Source organism: Nipponia nippon, unplaced genomic scaffold (assembly GCF_047370975.1).
Source record: "Nipponia nippon isolate SJK-2023a ecotype South Korea unplaced genomic scaffold, ASM4737097v1 scaffold_4, whole genome shotgun sequence".
NCBI lineage: Eukaryota > Metazoa > Chordata > Aves > Pelecaniformes > Threskiornithidae > Nipponia > Nipponia nippon.
In genome coordinates this window covers 120,475,836-120,500,382 of record NW_028262358.1, presented here as the reverse complement: position 1 = coordinate 120,500,382, position 24,547 = coordinate 120,475,836, and the positions used below count along the sequence as shown (strand labels likewise).

At 40.1% G+C, this 24,547-nt stretch overlaps 1 protein-coding gene across 7 annotated transcripts in view; it reads right to left on the bottom strand.

The window, feature by feature from the left end:
* Nucleotides 1-224: 224 nt before the first annotated feature.
* CLIC5 (CLIC family member 5) overlaps nt 225-24,547 on the bottom strand; it is an 86,191-nt gene continuing 61,868 nt past the window's right edge. For all 7 annotated transcript variants that reach the window (XM_087775611.1, XM_087775613.1, XM_087775609.1 and 4 more), the window contains 2 exons: nt 5,469-5,650; nt 225-3,198 (listed from right to left, as the gene is read on the bottom strand). In XM_087775611.1, the coding sequence (XP_087631737.1) occupies nt 3,031-3,198; nt 5,469-5,650 (350 nt within the window). In that variant the 3' untranslated portion in view covers nt 225-3,030. The remainder of the gene's footprint in view (nt 3,199-5,468; nt 5,651-24,547) is intronic.

The window sequence follows — 24,547 nt, the reverse complement described above, 5'->3', positions numbered from 1 at the left end:
GTAGGATTTTCAGTATTTCCTGCTTCTGGCTATGGCTAAAGCCAAAAAGCACAAAGGTGAGCAAAAGGTACAGATCTGAAAACACGAGCATGGATTTCAAAGCCAACAAAGGTCAGGGAATGCCCGAACCTGTCCATAGTCTTGGATCAGCCTATAATAGAGCTATGAGTAAGATGCAAAGTTAGGATGCAGAGTGAGACTTGAATTCACACAGAACAGACACGGTAGCTGAAAACTGTTTAATTTTCCTCTTATTCTTTCTCATATCCATCAGTACATTATATCTACATTTTTTGGGGGTGTTATTAGAAAAATGAAGATATTTAAGGATGTTTTTATTATTAATTAAAAGGAAGGTACCTTGGGGGTTTTCAGGTTTTATAATGAAATCCTAAACAGATTTTAAGAACATGGAAATCATCTTACAAAAAGCTCGTTTTGGTTTTGGTATAAGCCCAACGATTTTTAAACATAATTTTTTAAAAACAGATGCAATTTGAAGTCACTGAGATCAACTGTGTTTTGGCCCTCTCCTAGCAAAACTAAAGTAAGACATATTAGAATATTTCAGAACCACGGGATTCAGCAAATTGGTGAAGATTCACAGAGACGGAAGAAATCATGACAGACCCTGAACTGGTTCACTTGCCCTGCCTGAGATCTGCTGCACATTTGGACAATCTTCTTTAAGGAGCTAAATATAGTAAGCACGGAGCAAGAATCTGCATCTGCCTCTGTGTCTTCATTCAAAGATTCACTGCAACTGTGATTAAGCAAAGCCACTAATTGAAGTACAAACCTGGAAAAAGACAACTGAGAAAAATGTAGATTCTGTTGATCGGCATGCTTCTAGCCAAATCATACTGAAAGTAAAAAAGTCCCAGTGACCATTAATCAGACAGAAGACTTTTGACTAGAAACGCATTTGAGGAGCATTGCTAATAATACTTTTCTAAACAGACAGAGCCATCTTGACCAGCGTGCTGAGTGAAAGCAAAACCAGAAAGACAGATGGAAAGGACTGAGTCAATTAAAATAAATAAATAAATAAATAATTGCCTTAATTTAAAAAAAAAAATCACAAATAACGCCAATCGCATGAAGAAATGTTTTTAACAAGCCACATGTGCTTCCACAGACACTTCTAATCTCATTAGATTTTTCTGGCTGCTATTAGTGTTCTCTGAGCCAGCTGATTTCTCAGCAATATTTTAAAGAGTGCGAGCCTTTGCCCTCCAGTCTAGTTGTTGTTAAAATAGCCCGTTCTAGGGGAAGACTTGGGAGTTCATGGATTTTCTTCCAAGGTTTTGGAAAGTTCAGAACAAATTGACCATTGCATGTGAAACAATAGTCAACCACAAACTATCTTCACAGTCAACGAGCAACATTCTGCTCCCAGCTGGGTTACTGTGAAAAGTGGAATAATCCCACCAAAGCAACTGGATGGCTTCAGATTGTCATTGGCGTCACACGGCAGAGGCTGGCTTTTGATGCTGTCTCCAGTCCTCCAGCTCTCTGGCTGCAAACAAGCCTGCTGCGAGGTTCTCCTCAGTTACAGCTCACCAGCTTGGGGTTCCCCTCAAATCAGTACAGCTCTCTGCAGCTCCGATCAGAAGGGGAGCCACATTGGGTTACAGCTCAGCTTTATTTTGTCTTTGAAATCAACAATAAATCCCCCCAAATTGAAAATCGAGAGCCATGTGCACTGTTGTACATATCAAGGCACGTAAGTTTCACGCAAAAGAGCTGTCATTCTGAATTTGCTAAAGTAACATGCAAATAATCACTAGTGTAAAGAAGGTTGTGTCAGGCAGATGCTACAGATGATAGAAAAAAATAATTGGTTTGAGAAAACAATCCTAATTCAGAACCGTGTAACCTGGATCGGTAAACCCTGGCAGAGTTGGACTAAGGTGTTACACATGGATTTCTGCTAGCATACTTGCCGAATTTCTGGCTGGAAATGTGCCTCTTTCTGTTTTAGCTTGCCTTCTTTGAGGGTCTCGGAGCGAACTTCTCCTGGGGTGAGATGTTGAGTGCTTGAAAGTGACCCATCTGGAGCCTAATGCGAAGAAAGTGCTTCTCCTGCCTGGAATTCGTGTGCAACGACAGCTTTCTCCTGCCTATCCAAGTTTCCCAAGATAGCAATTATAAAGGAACTGGCAACCATACAGTCAAGATGACAATATCCTACGTGGTTTGGTTAGCTGTGCCAATTCCCTCTATTTGCTGGAGTCAATATGCTGCCCCCGTTATTGCTGTGTCTGAGTGTCTCTATCAACTAGCAGATCCACTGGGCATTTTGGCACAAGCCCTGCTCTTCCAAGGGCTGCCTGCTCAATTGCTCATTCACTCTCTTTTGCTTTAAACATTCGAATCCAACAACGTCATGCAAATTTTATGCAAAATAGCATCTGCAAGTCTGACATATTCACTCAGGCTTCCCCCTCTTGCGCCAAGTTAAAAATAAATACCCTATAAACTCTTGGGCCTGCTAAGACAGAATATGCACTCAGAGCGTTTTTTTAAATATAACTGCATTTCTTCTTTGGGGTCAAACTCTTTTTTTTCCCCTCTCTCTCTCTCATATTTGGCTCCTGCCTCAAGGATCTCAATAGGACGGGGGAAAAAGCATCCTTGAAATAACCTACAGAAGAACCAGTTCTATATGTTCCTAACTCTCTTACTTGAAATTTCAGCTAAAATCCTATTTTTAAAATCTCCAAAGAATACAGGTGGTGATATACCCCCAACACGAAACAAGAAACTAGTAAAGTGGACTTATTTCCAATACTGATTGCAAATAATACTAGTTGAGCTAGATCTTAGGTTCAGATTTCAAAGGGTCTCCACCCCCCACACTGGAGCTGACTCCTCTTTTCTCCTGGGAGAAGCAGATTTGTCCCTGACCAATACACTTGAACAGGTGAAGTCATGGGAATGACAACCAGATAGCATAATGATAAGGTATATCTTAAGGCAACAAGGAGAAGAGTCTGTAAGGGGATACTGAGCCACCACTGAGGTCAGTTAGGACTTGCTGAGTCGCTTGGCCACGTCTGCGTAGGCTTGCTCAATTTCTTTGTCTGCCGCGCAGGTGTTGGTGAATTCATCCCTGGCATACGCGTTCTTCAGGTACCGCCACAGCCCTGTCATCTCTGTCGGGAACTCAAAGTTGCGGTATTTCTTTGCCACAATCTAAACCAAAGATAAAAGAGGGAAAAAAAGCATTCTGTTGGTGATATATCTCCAGATTCCTTTTTAGAGAGCTTCTTACTCTTTCTTGTCACATAATTAATAGCAAAAGAGAAATGTTTGGACAATTAGGGTCTTATAATATAAAAGCCTGAAAAGCGACCATTGGTTGTCCCCTATCTTGCAAGGATGCTACTTGGCCTAACGACACTCTAATGCAATGGCCTGGCAACTATCCCCAAATTATGACTTTTATGATACCTAAAGTTCATTAATTTTACCATATTGGTGTTTAGTGTTTTTTACCAGTCTTATGTACATCACTTCTTAAAGTTGAGATGCCAAATAAGAAAGAGCTGATTAGCTGAATCATAAAAAGGAAGATAGATTGAAGGGAAAGCCATTAGTAACAATTAATATAGAACATATTTTAATATTAATTATTATATTTACATTTAACATATTCAATTATTATATTTATATTTAACATATATTTTATATATACTATATTTCTATTTATAATACATGTAATATATTTCGCCTGGCCAATGATGTCAGAGGATGTAACCACCTACAGCTGTTGGAAGGCTGTATCCATGTTCACGCAAAGGAAAAATTCAGGGTGGTATGGGTACCATGACTGAGAAACCAAGATGATTTAGCAGACATTAGAAACAGGAGTATTAGGATAAACTCGGGGACAAAATGGTTATTTCAAGACTTGTTAGACTAGGAAATTGTCTATCAAGGGAAATTTTTGATTTTTAAAAACACTCAGGCCCTTATTCAGGAAAATAGTTAAGTGCATACTTAATTTTAAGCACCTGTATAGTCCCATTGAAGTCAATGGGACTAATCTGTGCTTAAAGCTAGTTGGTTGGTTAAGTAGCTTACTGGATTGGGATATTTCAGTTTTCCTGTAAGAATATACCATATAGAATAATCCTGTGGTGACAGAATGAACTAGCTGATAGGAAGGGATGGATTAGCTGATTTAATGAGTGCTTCCAATCTCTAATTTTTCTTACAGTATAAAATTGTTCCGGGGCATAAATTACATACATATGTGCCACTAAGTTCCCCTTTATTTTTAAAGCACGTGGTAGAGCTGTTTTCCATCTCAGATATCTTAGGACAGTCATATGCTCAGAAATGAATGTGATTTGTGTTTATTACCAGGATCCACTTGGTATATGCAAGTCCAAATCCTGTCCTAAACTGCATTTAATTAAGCATTCTTGCCTTCAATGATGCTTCACACACACATGGGGAAGATAAAACCTGCTGGGCAACTTAAGTCAAGATTTTCACAATTTCCAGCACACATCTTCCATCAAATGAAAAAATAATTTACCCTTTTCTTCCATCTGTAAAATGCTTTTCAGGCAATACCCTATGGCTATGCTTGTCTGAGAAAGATTTTTATTCTCTTTTGACTTCTTTCATTTCATCCCAAGGAGACAGGAACCAGTAAGGGGCCACACATTCATTTTGCATTGTCTGACTCCAACGTCACCAATGAAGACGAGCCAAAGAAAGAGCTAAACCTGTGAGGATTTCTTATGCACCTTTTTTTTTTTTTTTTTTTTTGCATGTGTGCAGTCAGCTCCTAGGCTCAGTTTATGTTTTGGCTCATGGAGCCAAATTAGATGCATGACTTGGCTTTAATTCTTAGCTTTCTTGCTTGCCAAGGTCTGCCAGGTACTTGCTTTATTCTAAAGAAACATGTCATCTGATAAATTAAATAAATGCAACATTTAGAAGTCAAGATGCTGTACACCATTTGCACTGTACCAGCGGCCACTGTACATCTTAAATCCTGGACCTCAGCAGTGACTTTGATTTGTTAACTTCTCTGTGTGAAATACCAGCTGGAACAAATATTCCCCCAAAAGATGGACTGCGGCTCTTAAGTTACAAATGGGTGAGAACTGACTAAAGTTTTGATGTCTCTCTAAGAATAATGGGAACTAATTAATATGAAAGACTACTGTTACTTGCAGCAGGGTAAAAATAAAGAGACAGCATACTGAGATCTTAATATTGTCTTTGCCCCTAACTAGTGATGGGACAATTTCCCCATGTACTAAACACAAAGTTACTTAAGTTAACCTATAGGAAATATTGAGGAGCAAAAGTGTGTTTCAAACTCTGCTCTTCAAGAACTTAAGATATCTTTGCTGAAATACATGTTGGGTTTAGCACTTGGCTGTTGGAGCAGGGCACTTCACTGTCAGACAAGGCTTCTTTGACTATCTCATGACACCTTTTACCTTGACAACATGGAGTTTGGGCAGAAGGTTGCAGTCAGCAAGAGTCAGGTCATCTCCATCCAGAAACTTGCGTTTAGACACTTTCTCTTCTTCAGTGCTGTCTGCATCAATCTCCTCTGGCAGAGGGGTTCTCAGATAGTCATCCAGCTTCTTCAGAGCCTTCACCAAGCCTCTTTCAAGAGCTTTGCCAAAAATCAATGAATAAGTTATTAGGGCAGAGTAAGAATTATTTAGAAACACTCATCATCAATGGCTATGGTAGTATCTAGACAAAAAGCCAAGAACCATTTCTTTGTTGTTAATTTGTACTCCAACGCCTACACAATTTGATGACAAAGTAGCCCAGCAAGGTCTGCCTGAGCGTAAAGCTCATCCTGCAATGGAAAAAGGGGACACAGGAATCTGTTGTGCCACATCTTCTGACTAGCACAAAAAAAATAGTGAAAGAGATCATGGAAGGAAAAAACAGCTTGTCAGTATGATATACGAATAAAACACATACACCCTTTGATATTTTTCTGGTCTGTTGAGGCCATTGCACAGAAGACTGGAGATCTGTACGCCACTACGTTGTTTTTCTAAGCAGCCAGGTAGGACTGTAATGAAGGGGAATTTTCTAGCATTACTTCAGCTCTAAAAACTTGTAGTTTTACTACTTTTAAACCCCTTCCAGAATAATTAAAGTCAATAGCAATAATTCCAGAGATGCTAACCAGAGCTCTACAGAGCTGGAAGATACACTACAACTGAAATGAAAGTAATATAACAATAATTAAATGCAACGCTACACAAAAGAGATGAGATATTCAGCTACTGTTAAGATTGCCCTCACTTCAGGTTCAACTTAAGTGCAAATTCTGTTTTTCATATGTCTCAAATGGGGCGTCGCAACGGAGAGGAGACTCTGGACCTCTCACTGCAATTACTAAAGACCATGTCCCACACTACTGCTGGTTCCAAGAAATTCTAGGCTTAAAAGGCCAATTAGACATAATATACAGCAGAGTGCAAATTTTTTACTTAAAAAAATCAACGCGGGCACAGAATTTGTGTTCTTATGCTTTACCGGCAGGATAATAGAAAAATTTGATTGCAATAGTGCACTTACAGAAAGCTGAATGACTGTACACATGTTTACATGTTATTTAAACTGCAAACGCTCTGAGGCAAGAAGGGTCTTTTGCATCTCTGTTCGAAGGGTGACAAGCATGATGGGGTCCTGGCCCCTGACAAGTGCCCCAAAGTGCTAAAGCAATATAAACAGCAAGAATTTACAATGTGAAAAAATAACAACATGACTCATGGGCTTAGGGCCAGAATTTCAGCTGGTGAAAATTACCTGCAGTGATTTATACCTGCTGCAGATCTGGCCTGGAGTCAGCATTTGAGGCCTAATCCTGTAAAATCTCATATCTCTGAGTAACTTACTGCCATTTAACTTAGGGGAGACCACTCAATGCGTCAAGTTACTCAGGCGGTGTAGCACTACAAGGCCTATGGAGATAAATATATTTATGGAGCACGACGCAAGCTTCAAAAGGCTGCAGCGATCGCCCTGCATAGAGCAGCTTGCTGGCACAGGTAGCTCCGCTGGCTCTGCTGTCAGCTGCCCTGTGTTTTTGGCACGGAGAGAAAGGCGGCGCGTACAGGGCCACTGAGAGAGCAGGAGCTGAACACCACAGAACATGATTTCTCTGCTGCCCTAACATCCATTAAACCTTGTGCCAGTGGTGGAAGTCAGATTAAGCTGCCTGATGTCTTGCTCCCACTGAAGCCTCTTGGCCAAGCACCAGGGAACCATACCAGCTCTTTTGTGGCTGACTCTTAGACACGGTGGCAAATCTTGGCTTAATTGATTGACTGGAGAAATGACTGTGATCCAACTGAAAACACCCCAACAAACATAGCAGGGAGGGAAAGAACTTTATTTCTGAAAGCAGAGCATCTAAAGCGACTGAAGTGCTGCCATCCATAAAACAGAAGTGTTGCCATTCCTTATTTAATCAATTCAAATTGAATTTTGACACTGACATTCTGCTGTCAGATCCTGGCAGTGGTGCCTTTAATCATCTGCAGCTGTGCTCCGCCGCACAACTACTGAAGGGTAATAACTGCATAGCTTGTAATATACCCTCATGTGGCAACACTCAAAAGATTTAGCAATCTCTTTTTGGTTTGACCCATAACACCTGTTGAATAGACAGTTCTTCTCCTGGTCAGCCTCAGACTACATCCTCTGACAATGAACTCATTTAGAGACAATGGAATTAAACTACTGCGATTTAATTCAATTTTGCCCATTCAGATTTTAGAGAACTGGCTTAATGCTGAGCATTTTCCAGTATCCCCTTTACCCAGTAGGATTGTCGGTTCTCTGAGTCTTCTGTGCAATATTTCCATATCAGTACTACATTAGATGCTTCGTGCTGGCCCATGGGGTCAGTTAGGTGTGTGTACGAAGACAGGAGCATCAGGTGGGATGTGTTTATGTAACTTTTCTGGAACTTATTAGGGTTGGGTTTTTTTTTTTTTGCTCTTATTGATATATCAAAGTGCGTCATGGCTGTCTTAAAAACAATGCCTGGAGTGAAGCCTACTTATGACAGTGGGAAAAACATCTATCTGAATTCATACTTGGCACTTGCATATGACAGCTTTAGGCCAGAAATAAGCGTATGTTCAGGGTTCAACGCATCTGTGACTTAATTCACAGGCTCTGCTTGAACCCACAGGATCCTGAGCTCTCCCAGTGAAATCACCACAAGGTCGGGACCATCTCATATCCTGATAGTCAAGAACTGGACCACTACTTGTAACTCCAATGACCCTATTTAATTAATCAAAACTCTTCTGATCTAGTAAATCTCTCAGAACACCCATGAAAGTAGAAGAGTAGTGAACAAGGGAGAACTGCCTTTCTTCCAACTGAACAGTGACAGAATTTTGAAAAGCTAAAAGAATTAAGATCCTAAAATGGCCACTTCAAATGGAGTTTAGGTGCACAGGGTCAGGTTTTTAAAGCCCATCAATGATGCAAATATCCATGTTGCAAATCCTAATTTCTAGGTGCCCTGACAGATGCAGATTTATCTATACGATTTGAAGTCTTAGGTTCCTTGAGAAGGTGCTCAGGGAAATCCCCACTCAAAGTAGGAGGATGTGTAAAAGAATCTCAAAAATACTTAAGCAAGAGGCTTCTAAGCCCCACATCTCAGGGAGAGCCAAGTGTCTAACGCTGGAATGGGTGGGAGAACCAACCTTATGTTTGAATTCACCAGTGAGCCCCCAGAAGAGAGAGGTATCAAAAGCAGGTCAGTTTCTTCTTTCTTACAAAAAATTTTGGTGGAAGTGCTGTGATTTTACCAGTGGTATAGAGAGACCATTTTCCTGGAAAGTGGAAGACTGAGTTTCAAATGCCTTTTCAATGTGATGTCAGCCCAGATCTGCCAGATGAGACTCCACCAGTGGAGTATCAGGTAATTTGCATGGCTCTCCTCTTGAACTGTTTCATTTTCCATAAATAACTCAACATTCAGTGGATCATGACTAAAGGCTGACACCTCAGGTAAAAGAAAAACTCTCTCATTTTCTCTCTTATTTGGTTGATATTTAAGCATTATGTGAAAGGTGAAAAAATGTGAACAGAGTCCAAGAAATAACCTCTTCAGAATATCCCACAGCTCTGAAAGTTTTGGGACTCTTGCTGACAAAAGAGCTGTCTGGGTTCATATTACTGAGTAAATCCAGCAGAAGAAAGATTGAATTCTAAACCTCCCATACTATGGCCGTTTTGTGAAAATCTGGATGACTCTATCTATATACATTGTCTCCACTGAGAACATAGGGGACAGTGGGCACTCTCCAGGGCAGGGGTCTAGTGAATACCAGTCACAGCACTAGACTGAATGAGGACATTTAAAAAGATGTGACTAACTAACTAAAAAGTGACTAATTCCCCATTTGTGAATGTACTACCCACAATGAATTTCAGAAGTGGCTAAGCAGCTAATTCCCTTGGCAACTCATTCTCTTGGAAACATCATTAAATAACTAAATAGGTTTGCTGATAACAGCTGAGGCTCCATTGCAAGTCAATGGGTGGGATTAATCTTCCCTGGAGTAAATTACATGAGTAGGTTTGAATTAAACACCCTGAGCTTCCTCTGTAGTCAGTGGAGTCTTCTCTTCTACACTTGGTTTAGGTGACCCCTAAATCAGCTGTCTGGAGAACTTGTCCTGAAGAGTCTAATCCCAGCCTTGCATTGTCTTGGTAATGTCAGGGTGGAGGATTCAATATTACAACACCAAGTGGAACTATGCCTGAGAATGTGGCTCTGTGCTGCTTTTGAAATTTCTACCTCCAATTGCTTCTCCACCCAGCAGACTTTCAGTATGAACTTAGAGATCCCAAATGTGACCAGCTCTGCGAGAGGAGCCCTGTCATCAGGTTACCCTTGCAACAGCTGCAATGTCTGAACTCCCGGAAACCATCTTTCTGGACAGTGAAATCACCAAGCACAAAGGCACCAGCATCATATTGCCTCCACAGTGATGTATTTAATATAACTTCAAATTCCAAGAAGTTCTGCCTGCTTATATACAAAATCCATGGTGGAACCATCTCTCTCACCCTTCACTACTCCGCTCTGAGCTACTTACGCAGCCAAAAGCAACTTAGAGCAATCACAGTCCTGCCATGTCATTCTCCCAATAGTAAGCAACGATATTAATAAAAACACCTCATGAGCTTTTTGTGATTTTTCCTTCTCCCTTCAAAACTATGCTTTTATACAATTTTACTTAAGAATCCTGAGTTAGAAGCCAGAAAAATAGCACTTTCCAACCTCAAAGCAACCACAGAACATTTAATGACTGTATTACCATCTGTCAAATGCACAGGGTGAGGTTCAAGTTAGCTGATGATACCTAATTCACAATGACGCTCTGTTTTCAGCAAAAGGTTACTTGATGTTGAACAATGAGATTAACAAATCCTGACACGCACAGAAATACAAATAATGTAACAAAAGCTAATAATTTGCAAAATTGTGCTCTCAGTTACACTGACATAAAAGAGGAGTAACTCCGCGTTGTCAACAAGCTATTCCATATTTACTCCAGTTCAACCAAGAACAGACTTTGGCTCTGTTACTCAACTCTTCAAGCAAAAACTTCCTTAAACTATTAGCCTGTGCAACTATTTCCAGGGGACAAAGAGAAATCTTTGTGTCTTGAAGTATTTATACCACAACTGAACAAAACATTGGAAAATGTAATGCATGGAGCAATCCTGCAAGTCAAGGGGAGGGCCAGATGACAAAGGTTCATTACTAGGTACTCAGGGTGAAATTTTGGCCATATTGAAGCCCGTGGAAGTTTTGCTGTTGACTTCAGTGGGGTTAGGATTTCTCCAGCAGTTTTTAAAGCCAAAAGGTACTATTATAATCAGTTAATCTGACCTCCTAAATAATACCAGCCATAAAACTTCCAGCATCATCGGTCGTTTCCATCTCTATTTTCTGTGGGCCAAATAAGGCTGAAGAAAAATGGAAAGTAACTAGAAAGTAGTAAAAGAAAAACGGTTCGGAAAAAGTAAAACTGATTCAGACTGCCCACACCCACAGCATTTTCAGAGGTCAGACAAGGACTCTTCTTCCCCTTCCTTGAATTCCAAATATTTCCTTCCTTGTTTAATGCTGGGACGAGAAGAAATAGCAAAGCAGACAAGGCACGTAAACGCCAATCTCTGTGGCCTAAAGGAGCCACTGGAAGGCAAATCATTCCATCCTAAAATAGTAGCCTAGGAAAAGCTGAATTGCCACCAGAGGAGCCTCTCTCTCTCTTTTGAGAACAGGCAGACTGGCTACCTAAATTTAAAATAGCTAAAATTAGGTGAGATGACTCCTATTTTATGTGTCTGAGTGGAACCATTTGCAAGATGAGGATTTTACTTGATAGTTATGATGGAAGAGATGCAATGCTTAGAGGACACAATAAAAGCACTAAGAACAATTAATTCTTTGGCCAAATTGAATGTTAAAACTATTTCATTTACGTTAAAAGACAGCAAAACTAGTTCAGTTTTTTAAACAAACTTAAAGCAAAATAACATAAGAATTCCAAACAAACATGAAAACAAAAAGAAAGCCGTGTTTTGGGATGGTTGGTTAAGTAAGTCGTGCCTAGACATTCAATCATTTTCACATCACTTTTAAAATGTTGGTAATCTTCAAAATTAACATGTCATTTCAAAATTAAAAAGAGAATAAGCTTTTGTTTCAAAAAGTTTAAGAGAAAATATTTTTACTTTTCAAAACAAATCGTTATTCACCAAATTCAACACACATTTGCCAATAACTCAGGTTACTCACACCCCCCATGGCATTTTTTGTCAAATAAACATTTTGTCACAAAATATTTTCTCCAAGCCAAAGTAAAATATATGTGGCCCTCTTCATAAGTGAATACCATGGAAAGCACAGTGACAACAAGGCTTCAAAGTCATCGAAGCCCAGCAACATAATGGCTTTTGTAGCCATCATCTGAAACCACCTGAGACTGACCTCAGCAGGACTGCGAGTTTCTTAATTGTCAAGCCCAGGCAAGTTCAACAAACAGCGATCCATGTACAAAAATGAACAACAATTCCTGCTGCTACCCTGGATCACTGATTGATGCTTTTCCTTTTTACTGCTTTCTTCCACTGCCCTCCGGTAAGATTTATCCTGTAACACACGCAAATGAACTTGGTGAAATACGCAATGAGGGAAAAGGGGGAACAGTACATAAATATTCACAGTCTCACACAAACAATCTGAGATTTATTTTTCCTTTAAAAAAACAAACCACCTTTCCTGATCACTTCCAGATTCACAGAGTTTGATATTATATGAGACCCAATACTGTTTTCTGGTAGGAGAGAGAAACCAGCTAAGAAACAGCAATTTAAGGTAAGAAAATAATATCATTCTACTAGTCTGACAGTCTGATTAAAGACCAAGGATTCATATTTTCACTCTCTTTTTTTCTCCGTCCAGCTCATTATTTTCAGGCAGGCTCAACAGAGTATTGTAACTTTAATCTGTATAGATTAATCCTTCTCACATGGAGGAGCTGCGACTGCAATATGCGCGCCACTGTATTACAGATTGAACAGTTTATCTACCCCCCTATGATTTCAATATAACCCTTGAGATTTGAGTGCTGCCTCGATTTCTTCTGTTTAGCCCTTTAAAGAGTCAGGTGTCTTGTCTAAGCTGGTTATGTAGGTTCCCTCTCTGCTCAGAGGTCCGTAGCATCTCCAGAGGGCAATTCCTTCCAACTGCCTGAGACACCTGATTTAAACTTGGTGTGACTCATGCCCTTCTCGCTGCATGAATTACAGATGAAGCCTAAAGTACTAGCTCAGACTAGACACCTAACTTTCAGGGAGGTGAAGTTAGGCGAGATGAATCCTACCCTTTGAATATAATTTCACAGTTCACCTAAGTGATGTAGGATAACACCTTCCCTTTTTTTTAAAGTTACTTAAATATTAGGGCTTACTCCCCAAAGGGCAAATACATTGCCAGTTTGAGCATTGCAACATTCTTTCCAGGCATGTTTCTGCCTTGTAAAATCCCCAGCTCTGAGCAGTGTCTATATTGAGAGGCAAATGAGTGGGCAGTCACTAAGAGAGCCATTGGACATGCAGAGGAGAAGGATGGAGGTTGTATGCTCCCATGCATCCAAGGCATTTAGATGCCTAAGTCTGGGCCAAAGGGAGTTTCTGGGGTGAGTCACCTCTCCTATTAAAGATGTTCCACTCTAGAGAAATAATTCAATATTCACTGGAACAGAGACTTGAGCATGTTCCCACAATAAAGGTAAATGCCCATACAACCATGCTGAAGAGTTGTGATCTGTCTGTTTCTACTCACTTAATGAACCAACAAATACCTAGTTGTGTACACAGAAGAGAAAAGAATAGTGTCTCTTATTCCTCAATTCTACTTTGCTGGTTAGGGGTTTCTCTTAGGGGACAGGGGTTCATATTCATCCTCCAGATCAGTCAGAGCTGGGACTTGAAAAGGGATTTTTACTCCTGGTCAGCGTTTGGGTGAGCATACACCAGGAGTGGGAGAAGTCACACGGACACAGGTGCACACATGCAAACAGCCACACAACTTTGGCCATAGGCTGCCTTTCAGACATGGTCTAAACCAGGCATAAATAGGTACAGATTCTCCATATATGTTGGCGCATATGTTCTGTGTACGTCCAGTGAGAGAAACAGAGGTGCTAAACTCCAGGAGCACTTCAGCCAAGACTCAGAGGAACATGGAGCTGAAATACAGACATTAGATACCCAAAGCAACCTTAGGAACCCAGACTCATCAAAAATCTATTGATTTACTTATGGATAAGATTCACCTCGTCTAATTTTAGCCATTTAAGTGTTAAGTAATTAGTCCAACCTAGTTGTCCTCGTCTCCTTTATAGATAGCAATGAAGACAGGCACCTCTAAAGGAAGTTCTCCCAGCTTTAGGTCCATATTTTAAGACAAATCAAACTGTGCTTTAGAAATGGATTTTTGTCCCTCTCCATTGATCACAAAAGAAGCCAGGATTATTGAATGTGTAACTTTTAGACAAACTTAGGTGAGACGATCCCTCCCTTATCACCCCTCTTCCCTTCCCTCCCCACCCCATCTCCAAACCCTTGATGATGTGGATTGATCGATTAGAGCTTCATCCCAAAAGTTTGGGATATTTTGACAGACTTGTCTCAAAAACTCCACAGAAGGTATGTCTCAGCCTCAGAGAGGCTGAGACCTTGATTCCCCAGGTACCCTTTCCTAAGCCAGAGCACGATGATCCAAGGGTTAAGAGGTTACCTGGATTTAGGAGACTTGAGTCTCTTTTTCCCAAGATTTGCTACATGACTTTATATAAATGACTTAAATTCTCTGCCTTCCAACTTCTTATATACAAAATAAGGATAATAACACTCTTCAGCCACAAACTTTACATTAGTAAAAGCAGTAACACACCAGCCATGGATGTATGTTTCAGGCTGAGGGAGATAAGCTGTAAATATAACAAAAAAAGAGGCATAATCCTATTTTTGTGATACCATCTGTCCTACTCCCAAATTAAACCCAGGGAAACAGGTGAATCGATAATGTCTTTAAAAAGAAAATTAAACACATAATTTTCAAGCATCTAGGAAATTTGTTTTGACTTGTTTCTAGTTTTAGACTAAAAGCTCAGGTTTCTTCCTTTCCTTTTCTTATTTGGTTTTACAGTAGAGGCAAGAAATAAATGTAATACTTTTAACATTATCATGAAGAATGCAACTGGAGCACCTTCAAATGCTGTTTGTTAAGAAAAAAACCCAGGTGTTCAAATGACACCAAAAGAAGGGTTCATTTCCAAGTCTCGTAGGAGTCCAAGCGACCCTGAGGGCAGGAAGCAAGTGAATGTAAAACTACTGGCCTACAAGTGCCCCAGGAAGAACAGTACCTAACTTGCATTTCACAAATCATCGTAACTCTGTAGCAGCAAGTTAAGTGACAAGCATAATTTCTAGAGCACGTCCCCGAGCGCCTAATCCTGACCCCTGTGATGCTAGCCTTGTGCAGGTGTCCCTAAACCAACTGCAGACAAGCAGCAGCTGATTTGCATCAGAAACCTGAAAAAAAAAAAAACAAACCACCATCAAGCCCTGCAGATTATAAAACCACTTATTTATAGTATGAGATTATCACTCCAATATCTGGATTTTTAGGATGCTGTGTGTTTATTCAGAGTTTAAAGTTTTGTTTTACTACCAAAGAGCAAACAAGATGATTCTGGGACTAACAAAGAAAAACTAACTACATGTTTCTGCTTTAAAATAAAGTTAGCTTCTAGTAGAGAGTGCAACTGGGCTTTAGTGACAGTGCTGTGGGGACCCCTTGTGTTCTAATATTTAAGCAAAGAAGGTTGTTCTCCAGGCTGTTGATGCTTGCACCTTTACTATCAATTTCTTTCAATCCCAGGCATGTAGAGGAATAAAGTCTGCTTTTGTTTACACCAGGATAGTCCCAATTGCACTCCACTGATTTCAGCTAAATTATTTCATTTCAGCAGTGGTGGAGTGAACACACGTAAGAGGGAAACACAGCAATGCCTAGCTAGCAGCAGAAGATGAAGTTTTAAAGCTTATTGAGTTCCCAAATCCCTCAGTTCAATTACCAAATCTCAAACTGTTTTATTTTAATGTTTCCAGTATTTTCTGCTCTTTGTGTTCAAAACTTGTTACTCAGATACAAAAAAACATGAGACGAAGAGATTTACAAATGACTCACATCTTAATTCTTTTCCATTGTTTTTCTGCTTTTGAGATTTTTTTGTTTCAAGCCCCATGAAATGACTTAGGGGTCACCAAGATTATGCCTCAACTTAACCTCTCTGAAAGGAGCAGAAGCAAGAAGAGTTACAATTCTGTCGGGATGCATGAAAAATTTTCAAGTATTAGTAGGGAGGTCATATTCCCTCTGTTGTAACTGTAGTGGTGCAACAAGTATTAAGAACATTTTTCCCAATTCTGGTGTCCCCACTTAAAAAAGGCTTTGAAAATTCGAGGAAGAAGTCAAAGGAGAACAATAATACGGTGCTCAAGGACTGGAAACAAGCCTCAAAATGTCAGGTTTGAAGTCTATTTATTCAGCTTATCGGAGAGAAGGCTGAGAGGCCAATGTGCACAGATGCTCACCCAAGGACAAAACATCTGGGAAGTGTGAGGGAGCTCTTCAGCCTTGCTGACAAAGGCATGAAAAGGTCTAATGGTTGGAAGCTGGACAAATTCCATTTCCAGATTGCCAAAGCAATGAACTATTTAAGGAACAAACAAGGAGGGAGGGGAGGTGGACTTACTTCTTGGGGTGTTTATAAAGAGATTAAGAAAAGGCAGGCTTTAATCCAGTTCTGGCAGAAATGGGAGAAACTGGGCTGGAGGGGGATAGAGTCGCATGGGCAGGTCATGGCACTTTAAAGTCCCTAATATCATCTTTTAGGTCTTGGAACAAGCACCGAGGTAGGTTGCCTGCACCACCCTCAATGTCACAGAGAATTTTCGACTCAACGTTAAGACAATAACTGTATTTAAACATCATGCTTCAAGACTTAAGAAGCTTGGAAAGGTTACAGTATCTTTTCTCGCAGTATGCAATTAATCAGATGTGTTATGGGGCTTATCCATGGCCATCTGGTCATTCTCTTCTAGAGATGGTAACAGTTGGACCAACGCCTTGGAGTGGTGCAGAAAGTCTTGCTGAGTAGATGCCTTCCTCACACGTTCAGAGTCATCCTGATTCCAGATTAAGGTGCAGGAAATCTTTGGTTTTCAGCTTTGACTGGCTGAATCACCATGATTCACCTTCCTCTGCAGTGCAAAATATGCACCAGCTATTGCCATCAGCTGGGCATCTATCATACAGTAAATTCTGCCCCCCCTTAGAGGGGCATCGTGCATCGAAGACCCTTCAGTTTCTCCTGTTCTCTGCTCTGATGCAAAATAACTTATACTCTAAAGGCTGAAGTAATAACATGTTTGCTCAATGGCCAAAACTGACTGGGATGTGATTTGCAGGAGATCATAGTAAATAACCTGAAGTTCCTTAAAGCCTCAAACTCCATGAAATTCTGGTTGGCTTTTTTTTTTCTGCAGTCAGAAGAATCAGGATATTTAGAAAAGAATTATGTCTCCAGTTCCCAATTAGTCACCTTATTCCAAGCACTGTTGATTCAAGCTAAAGGTCAACTATTTAAGATCTGATCTAATAAAGAAAATTAGCAACACTGATTTTCAGTTATGTCTCATTCTTCTCTTGCCTGTTATTTTATGAAGAACATTTGCATGCATAAAACAAAAAGTATGTTTTGGGAAAAACAGATTCTGGGCCAACCCTTCTCCCTTTGAAGTCACCAACAGTTTTGCAAACTGACTTCCAGGAGCCAGTCACTGGGCTCTCTATCATGTGATAATCTTGCTCTCCAACCGCTAAATATAAGCCTGTGAACAATCCTCTTGGGATAATAAGACCAGTTGGGTGCTTAAATCTGGACATTCTCTTATATAAGATTTGGACACTTTACTGAGTAAGGCCATAACTTCATCTTAGTCCTTGCTGTGGGGAACATACTTAAGATGCACCAAGTATATCGCAATGAGGGGAGTTACCCACCAGTGCGAAACCATAGAACAATGAAGTTAAAACTCAATTCTAAATAATAATGTAATTTAGGCCTCCCATTCCAGCAGCGAGGTGCTTAATTCCTCCCAGGACTGCTGCTGCCAGATTGCTCTAATCCACTTCCAGCTGTGCTGCTGCTCCTGTGTGCAAGCATGGGAGCTCAGCTGGGAAACAGAACAAAGCATCCCAGTAAAGCCAGCAGCACTTGGAGGAATATTCAAACACACAGGGGAAATAATTCCCTCTTAAAGAATAGCATCTGCCAACTACTGTTCCCGTTGCAAGTATTTTATTCTAGGGCTGGCCTGTGCATATAGGCCCCGATTCAACAAAGGCTTGAGAACATGCCTTAATTTGAGCATATCATTAACCTCTCTGACTGCAGTATATATTGTCAACTGTTTTTTACGGTTTTGCATATTTTCTGTCTTGAACTTATATAAATATAGATATTCTTTCATTTTTTTCTGTCCCTCCCTACGGTATGCTATGGTTTCAAAGGTACTTCAGCATAGATGTGTCAGAAAACTATGCCTGCTAGTTTATTAATTTATTAATTGTAAATATTTACTGTTCCCAGAATGGCTGCATCTAAGACTGCTAATCAGGCATACCAAGTCCCTGCCTTGGAGGGCTTGCAGTCTGATCACATTTGGACTAACACAGAATTTTAGTTTTAGTTTTAGTTTTGTATTGTTTTCAAGTAGTATTTTTCACATTTCTATCAGGAATTCTTCATATCTTAATTAGCAAGGTCTTAGAAGAAGGAAAAAAACCTAAATGATAGGAAAGTTCAGAAACATTCCCTAATAAGGTACGTATTTCCAAGGTTAAGATGATGGTTTGTTATAATTTTAGAAAACTGAAAACCTCTTCCTTCCAATGGCATAAATTTTCAGTTCTTAGTTTTGGCAGGTCAAAAGATATTGGTCCTTAAAACTGTCACTGGTACCAGACAGAATATTGATGGCTCTGGGCCTCCAGCCAGCATGATTTGAGGAGAAGTTTCAAAAAGTTATTTGTCAAGCAAACTTATTTTGCAAACCGCTGTTTCTGAGCATTTTAGAATCAGTCTTTGATTACTGGGCAGAAAGCAGATAAAGCAATTTAGGACAGATGATAAATGCAACTTGCGGCACTACTTAACAAGTTAGCACACAGCTATCACCGCTGTTTTAGTGGTCTTTGTATGTGTGTTTTTATAAAGACATAGAGTGGAGAACAGTTTTATTAACATATCACTAGTGAGTTATATGGGTCATCCCAAATGAATGGCAATAAAAGCTTTATATCACACTCACCAACATATATTTGGTACTTTATGTGCCACAAATGTTGCAGAAAAGCTATTTTACATATGTTTTAAAGACTGGGTATTTTTTATATTAGGGCTGGTTTTGTAAAGCTGCCAGGCACTTTAGCTACCGCGAGCTCAACAGTACTCAGCTCAGAGGGAGCCATAAAAACTTGTTTAAAATGTTCTGAAATAGTTTTTTTGTGCTTCAAAATGCCAAAGTTAAAGATCTGTCATCCTGATGTGTTCCATCACAAAGCAAGTCCTTCTCTCTAAAACAATTTTAAAAGCTATTTCTAGTCCTTCCCGGTTGAATGACAGAGAAAACTTAATATTGCCACAGCATAGGACAAAGTGTGGCTCGTGCTGGGCCTTGGACAGGTGTGGGGTTTTGTAGTGGAAAAGGGAAATTCTGCAACTAAAGAGGAAGACGGAAAGAATTTTAATGGCAAGTTGATACACAGACATCACCCACACACGTGTGTATATATCTCTCTCTATATATTTGTATAGCACTTTGAAAATCTATGTAAAAAGCGTAAAGCATTGATGTTGGTCCTGAATTAGAGCCTGATCCAAGATCCCTGTCACAGGAAACTCCCCATCAATTCAAGAGCATCCAAACAGCTTTTTAAACTCGCTCCGTTAAAGTCAAGAGCAGCTTTGTCAGGAACTTTGCCTTCAGGCACAGAATAGGCCAGAAGGATCAAAGACTCAGGACAAGCCACGTCATGTTTACCATTATAATCTGACCCCCTTGGATGTGAGAAGCCAAGCTGGAAGGAACAGAGGTGACCTCCAGCCCTTCCCCACCAAGTGTGGAGATGCTTTGGGGACAGATGTTTTGCTCTCCTGCACTGACCTGCTGCTGGAGACCAGACCAGACCAGACCACGCTTGTCAGGGTGACACAGGCTGACCCACAACATCACGAAGCTCCTGTCCCCGCTAGGTACATCAGCTCAGGTGCCACAAAGGGTCTGCACCACAGAGCTGTTATTACTGTAAATATTCTACGTAGGGTTTTGGAGTGAACTGATTTTCTGCTTATTTAAGGAGGCATGTGATGGCTTCTAGAAAGGATCAGAGCACGCCCTCCAGCCTGTGCATTTACCGATACTGTGGGTCTGACTCTCTTCTCAGCAGGAGTAACTCCACAGAGGCAAAGCTGCCTAATACTGATGTAGGCCAGTTTTAATTCCAGTCCTGTATGCGTCTGTGCAGATCTACCGCGCACATACATACACAGCATATGAAGAGAGGCATTTCCCACCTCACGCACTTAACCACAAAGTGTGATGTAGCTACTGAAAGAGGTGAATGGCATTTAATCACATGTAAGTTAATGATTTAAATGCGCTTTTATTTTTGGTCTCTTGATGTAAATCCAAACCAGACAAGCGGAGTCCTCTGGTCAGACGGCTGGAAATTCCTCTGCATGAAGTCATGTTGGTGGTCTCCCGACTCAGCGCCTTCTGAAGAGCCGTACAGTGAAATATCCTTCCGTGCCACTAATGAATGCGCCCACCCACACTGGAGCTGGTGCCCCCTAAGAACTCAATTCAAGAACAACTTTTTAAACTCATAAATGAAATCAAAGGGCTCATTCTATGAGCCAAAGAACTTACAATTTCAGGCGGGACAGTTAATGGGTGGTTACTATAGGTTGTCCCCTTGGTTTGCAGTATATAGTCTCGCAAGAAAAAGTACTAAGCAGGGTACTGAATATGTACACAGCATTCCAATTAATTAAATTTCATCCTCCTCCAGTGAATACAGAAATTGTTGCTACCCTGGTTACTGTACAGAGCTTGAGTGACATCAATGAAAGGAACCAAAGTAAACTCACAAGATCTTGGTTTACTTTCCTGTGCTCAGACAAGATCTCCTTCTAGATAGTAAACAATCACTAAGCAACCAAAAACTCTCCAATTGGCAAAAAAAAACTTGAGCAAGAGCAGCCAGGAAATAATTTTTAATACTATCGCCACTCAACTCTCCCAAGCAGTCCTGTTCTTGTGTGTATGAGTACTTGTCATTTCAAGTACAAGCGGCAAAGCCTGGTGGCAACGGCTGGAGGACTGAATAACCCAGTTGTGTTATCGAAGCAAGGCGCAGATCTGATCCCATGATGAGGAGGTGACTCCTTCAGAGAGGCCTGTTATAAAATTATCGAGTGACATGGGGGGTGGAAGGAATCAAGCCCATTGTAATTGAACTGACTTGAAATAATAAATGCACACACTTTCTTTAAACACAGCTTGCCACATCCTGAGAATCTGGAATCAATTCCTTCCCTTTCAAGAAGCTTAAAAGTGTGATATGGCATGAGCATGTTTGCTTCTGGGCTTACAGCCCTCACCAGCCTGTTCCAAATCTTTCAACGTTTTTATATTATAAGACAGAAAAGTTAGGAAAACAAAGACGGAAAAAAAGAATCAGAAATTCAGGGAACTATTAAATCAGGGCAGCCTAGCTGCCAAATACCTTTGGTAAGTAAACGAATCATGATCAATAGCATATTGCCATACAGACTTACAGAGGAAGGTTATCACTTGCTTCTGTGCCAGGCATAAAACATAACGGCGTGAGGCTAATGAAGTACTGCATGAATCCAGAAGAAAGCACTATTTTTCTGTGTAATGTTAAAGCCTTTTACTTCAAAGTAATTTTAACTCATCCAGAAAAAACATTATTTTTCCCATGAAAACTTTGTCAAAATCGATAGGTTACTATGAAACACTTCTCTTTTGATGATGTTGCATTTATAAGAGGAAACTGTCTCGATAGAAGGAAACCTATTTTCTTAAAGGGATGTTTCAGCCCTGATTATAAAACTGATTGCTTTATATATTCACATATTTGCCAGCAGAGGGTATCACAATCTTAGAAACAAACAGACATATGTATCATTGTGTCTTCATTTACATGCAAGAATTCAGGCACACACTAAACCAAGAAATTACAAATCTTGTTTTCTTCAGTAACTTTTCCACTATCAGAAAAAGAAAAAAAAAAATTAGCTACTTAAAGGCTACAGACTCTGTTATCAGTTCCATCTCGCCACCTCTCTCAGGATAGGAAATACTGCAATGATATGGCAAGTGATGGCATCACTTGAAGTCTGAAATTGTTGCATGACCCTGGCTGCAAACCCTCCTTTGAAGAACAGCTTGGGCTTATCTTTGGCATGCATTAGGTTCTCATTATTTCTCACATCCAGTATCCTCATACTGCATAAATCTCATTAATCATCTCAACCACTTCATGCCACTTTTCCGCAAAGATTTAATAGCCACAGGCTGTAGTGAGAGCTCACGTTACGTAGACCGCATGATCTCTGCTAAACCACTATGCTATGAAGAATGATCGTATATAATTACACCTAACCCACACTTCTCGCAGCTAGAGATAGGCTGATGCTACAAATTCCCAGCCTGATATCCCATGCATTAATGAATTCACATCCCTGACTCGCAAGTTAAGAGAACATAATTTAAACAACCTGAAGTTGGGTGCTTCAGCTTACTTGGTGCTATACAGCACTCTGCTATTCCCAACTAAAATTATTTTTTATTTTTTTTTTATATAACAGTCCGGGTTGCCCATTCTATTTTGGATTTATTAACAAGTCTTTTACTATTTGTGTATTTTGATCATGTGCAACTGATGTCCCGGTCACTGGTGTGGCTTTCCGGATTCACCCAAGCACCTGAGTCAGCTGGAGCTAGGAGCCAATATAGAGGATGACTGTGAGACACGTATTACCTTTATCTGAGAGCTGAGCTGTATAGGAACCATTAAGATAACCACAAGCAACAATCTCTGTTCTTTTTGGATCTCACCTGCTCATATGGAGACAGAGAAAGGGACATTATCCTAAGTAATTACATTTATGTTTATAAAATGCTTTTTATTATTACAGAACTATATACAACTACTTCTACTGTTATACAGGGAAGATAATGCATCAGAACCTGCTGCAAAATGACATGTATCACATCAGGGCTAGGGCCCCAAATCTCTTTTTGATTGCTGTTGCAATTTTAAAAAATACCAATCAAAAAGAAATAGGTTCATTAGGAAATATGTATATAGTGGTGCTGTCCTTTCCTTTTTGCACAGTCTTTTCACTGCTCAAGAAATCTAACACAACTACCTTTTAATTAACTCATTACCTGCCATCTGAATCAGCCTTCAGAATAACTGCTGTAGGTTCAGATGAACTGGATAGGAAAGTGAGCAAAACGTCCCTGGAATAAGGGAAAAGCTATTCTTGCTTAGCCCTTGGAAACTGAGTCAATTCAACTCTGCTGAAATTGAGGTCTACTTCCCACATGGCATAAGTCTGCACTGACAGGACTCCGAGGTCCTCAGGTACTTTACTCAGTTGATAGAAAGAACATGTAGGTACTACGTATACTCTGCTCATCTCTGCTTTATTCTTCTTGCACTGCAGCACTCCAGCTGTAAAAAATTAAGCTAAAAACTTTTCTCTACTTCAAAGAGGAAAGTTGAGTATCAGTACGTTCAGAGATTGCAATGTGCCTGGGTATCACAAGAACGCAAAACAGCTAACAAAATGGAGTGAGGACGTTTGCAGAGAACAAAGATTGTTGCTCTCCTGCAGCTTAACATCTCTTTTCTTTAGAACCTTGGTGTGCTTAATTGCCATTGGGAAGCATTGTCCTTTTATTTTCAAGAGTACCTAAACCAAGAGTTTGTTAGGCAGAACTAGGGAAAGCTCCCATTAATCATGCTGGAGCTAGTAAATATGTGGAGACCCGGTGACGAGCACTTTGTGGGGTTAGATTCCTTATCTCACAGTAATGGATATCCGACCTTGAATTCCAGCTCTGGTTATAGCCAGATGCAGACACCTCTAGGACAGCCATTTATTACTGGCTGGAGCTGCTAGCCCTTATGAGTCCAGGGATCTGCATATTGCGGAGTCACTGAGGACGTGTTGGGATTATGCATGTGGACAGATACCCGTGGCTGTTTTAGAATGCAAGGGGCAGCACAGCTGAATTTAAGATTTACAGTTGCAGAGCAGACCATAAAAATTCCTTGTAAATGGCCAAGATATTTTATTTTCACTGTAACATCTATTTAGTCTAACTCTTAATTTATCTTCCTTTTACAACTTCCTACAGAGGTTAGCTGAGCATCCCATTAGCATTAGACAAAAAAATAACTTTTTAGCATCCCTGAGAAGTGAATCACTATAATTATTTCCTTCTGTTAACAACATAAAAATCTTAAGGAGCAGATTGTTATCTGACATAAATCATCATTTACCCATTTTCATCTCACGGGTCAGCCTCAGGCAGTGAAATATAATTGCACAGATGGAATCTGTGGCAGAGCTGGAACCTGAAAAAATCTAGTCTTCCCTGAATGATATGATATGATATGATATGATATGATATGATATGATATGATATGAGCGCATGGTGTTTAACATGCCTTAGGTCTCTGTCTGTGAAACTAGTAAGATAAGGTAAGATGTACATCAGTGAGTGACTGCAGATAGTCTACTAGATCATCTCAGGAGATGTGGCAGTA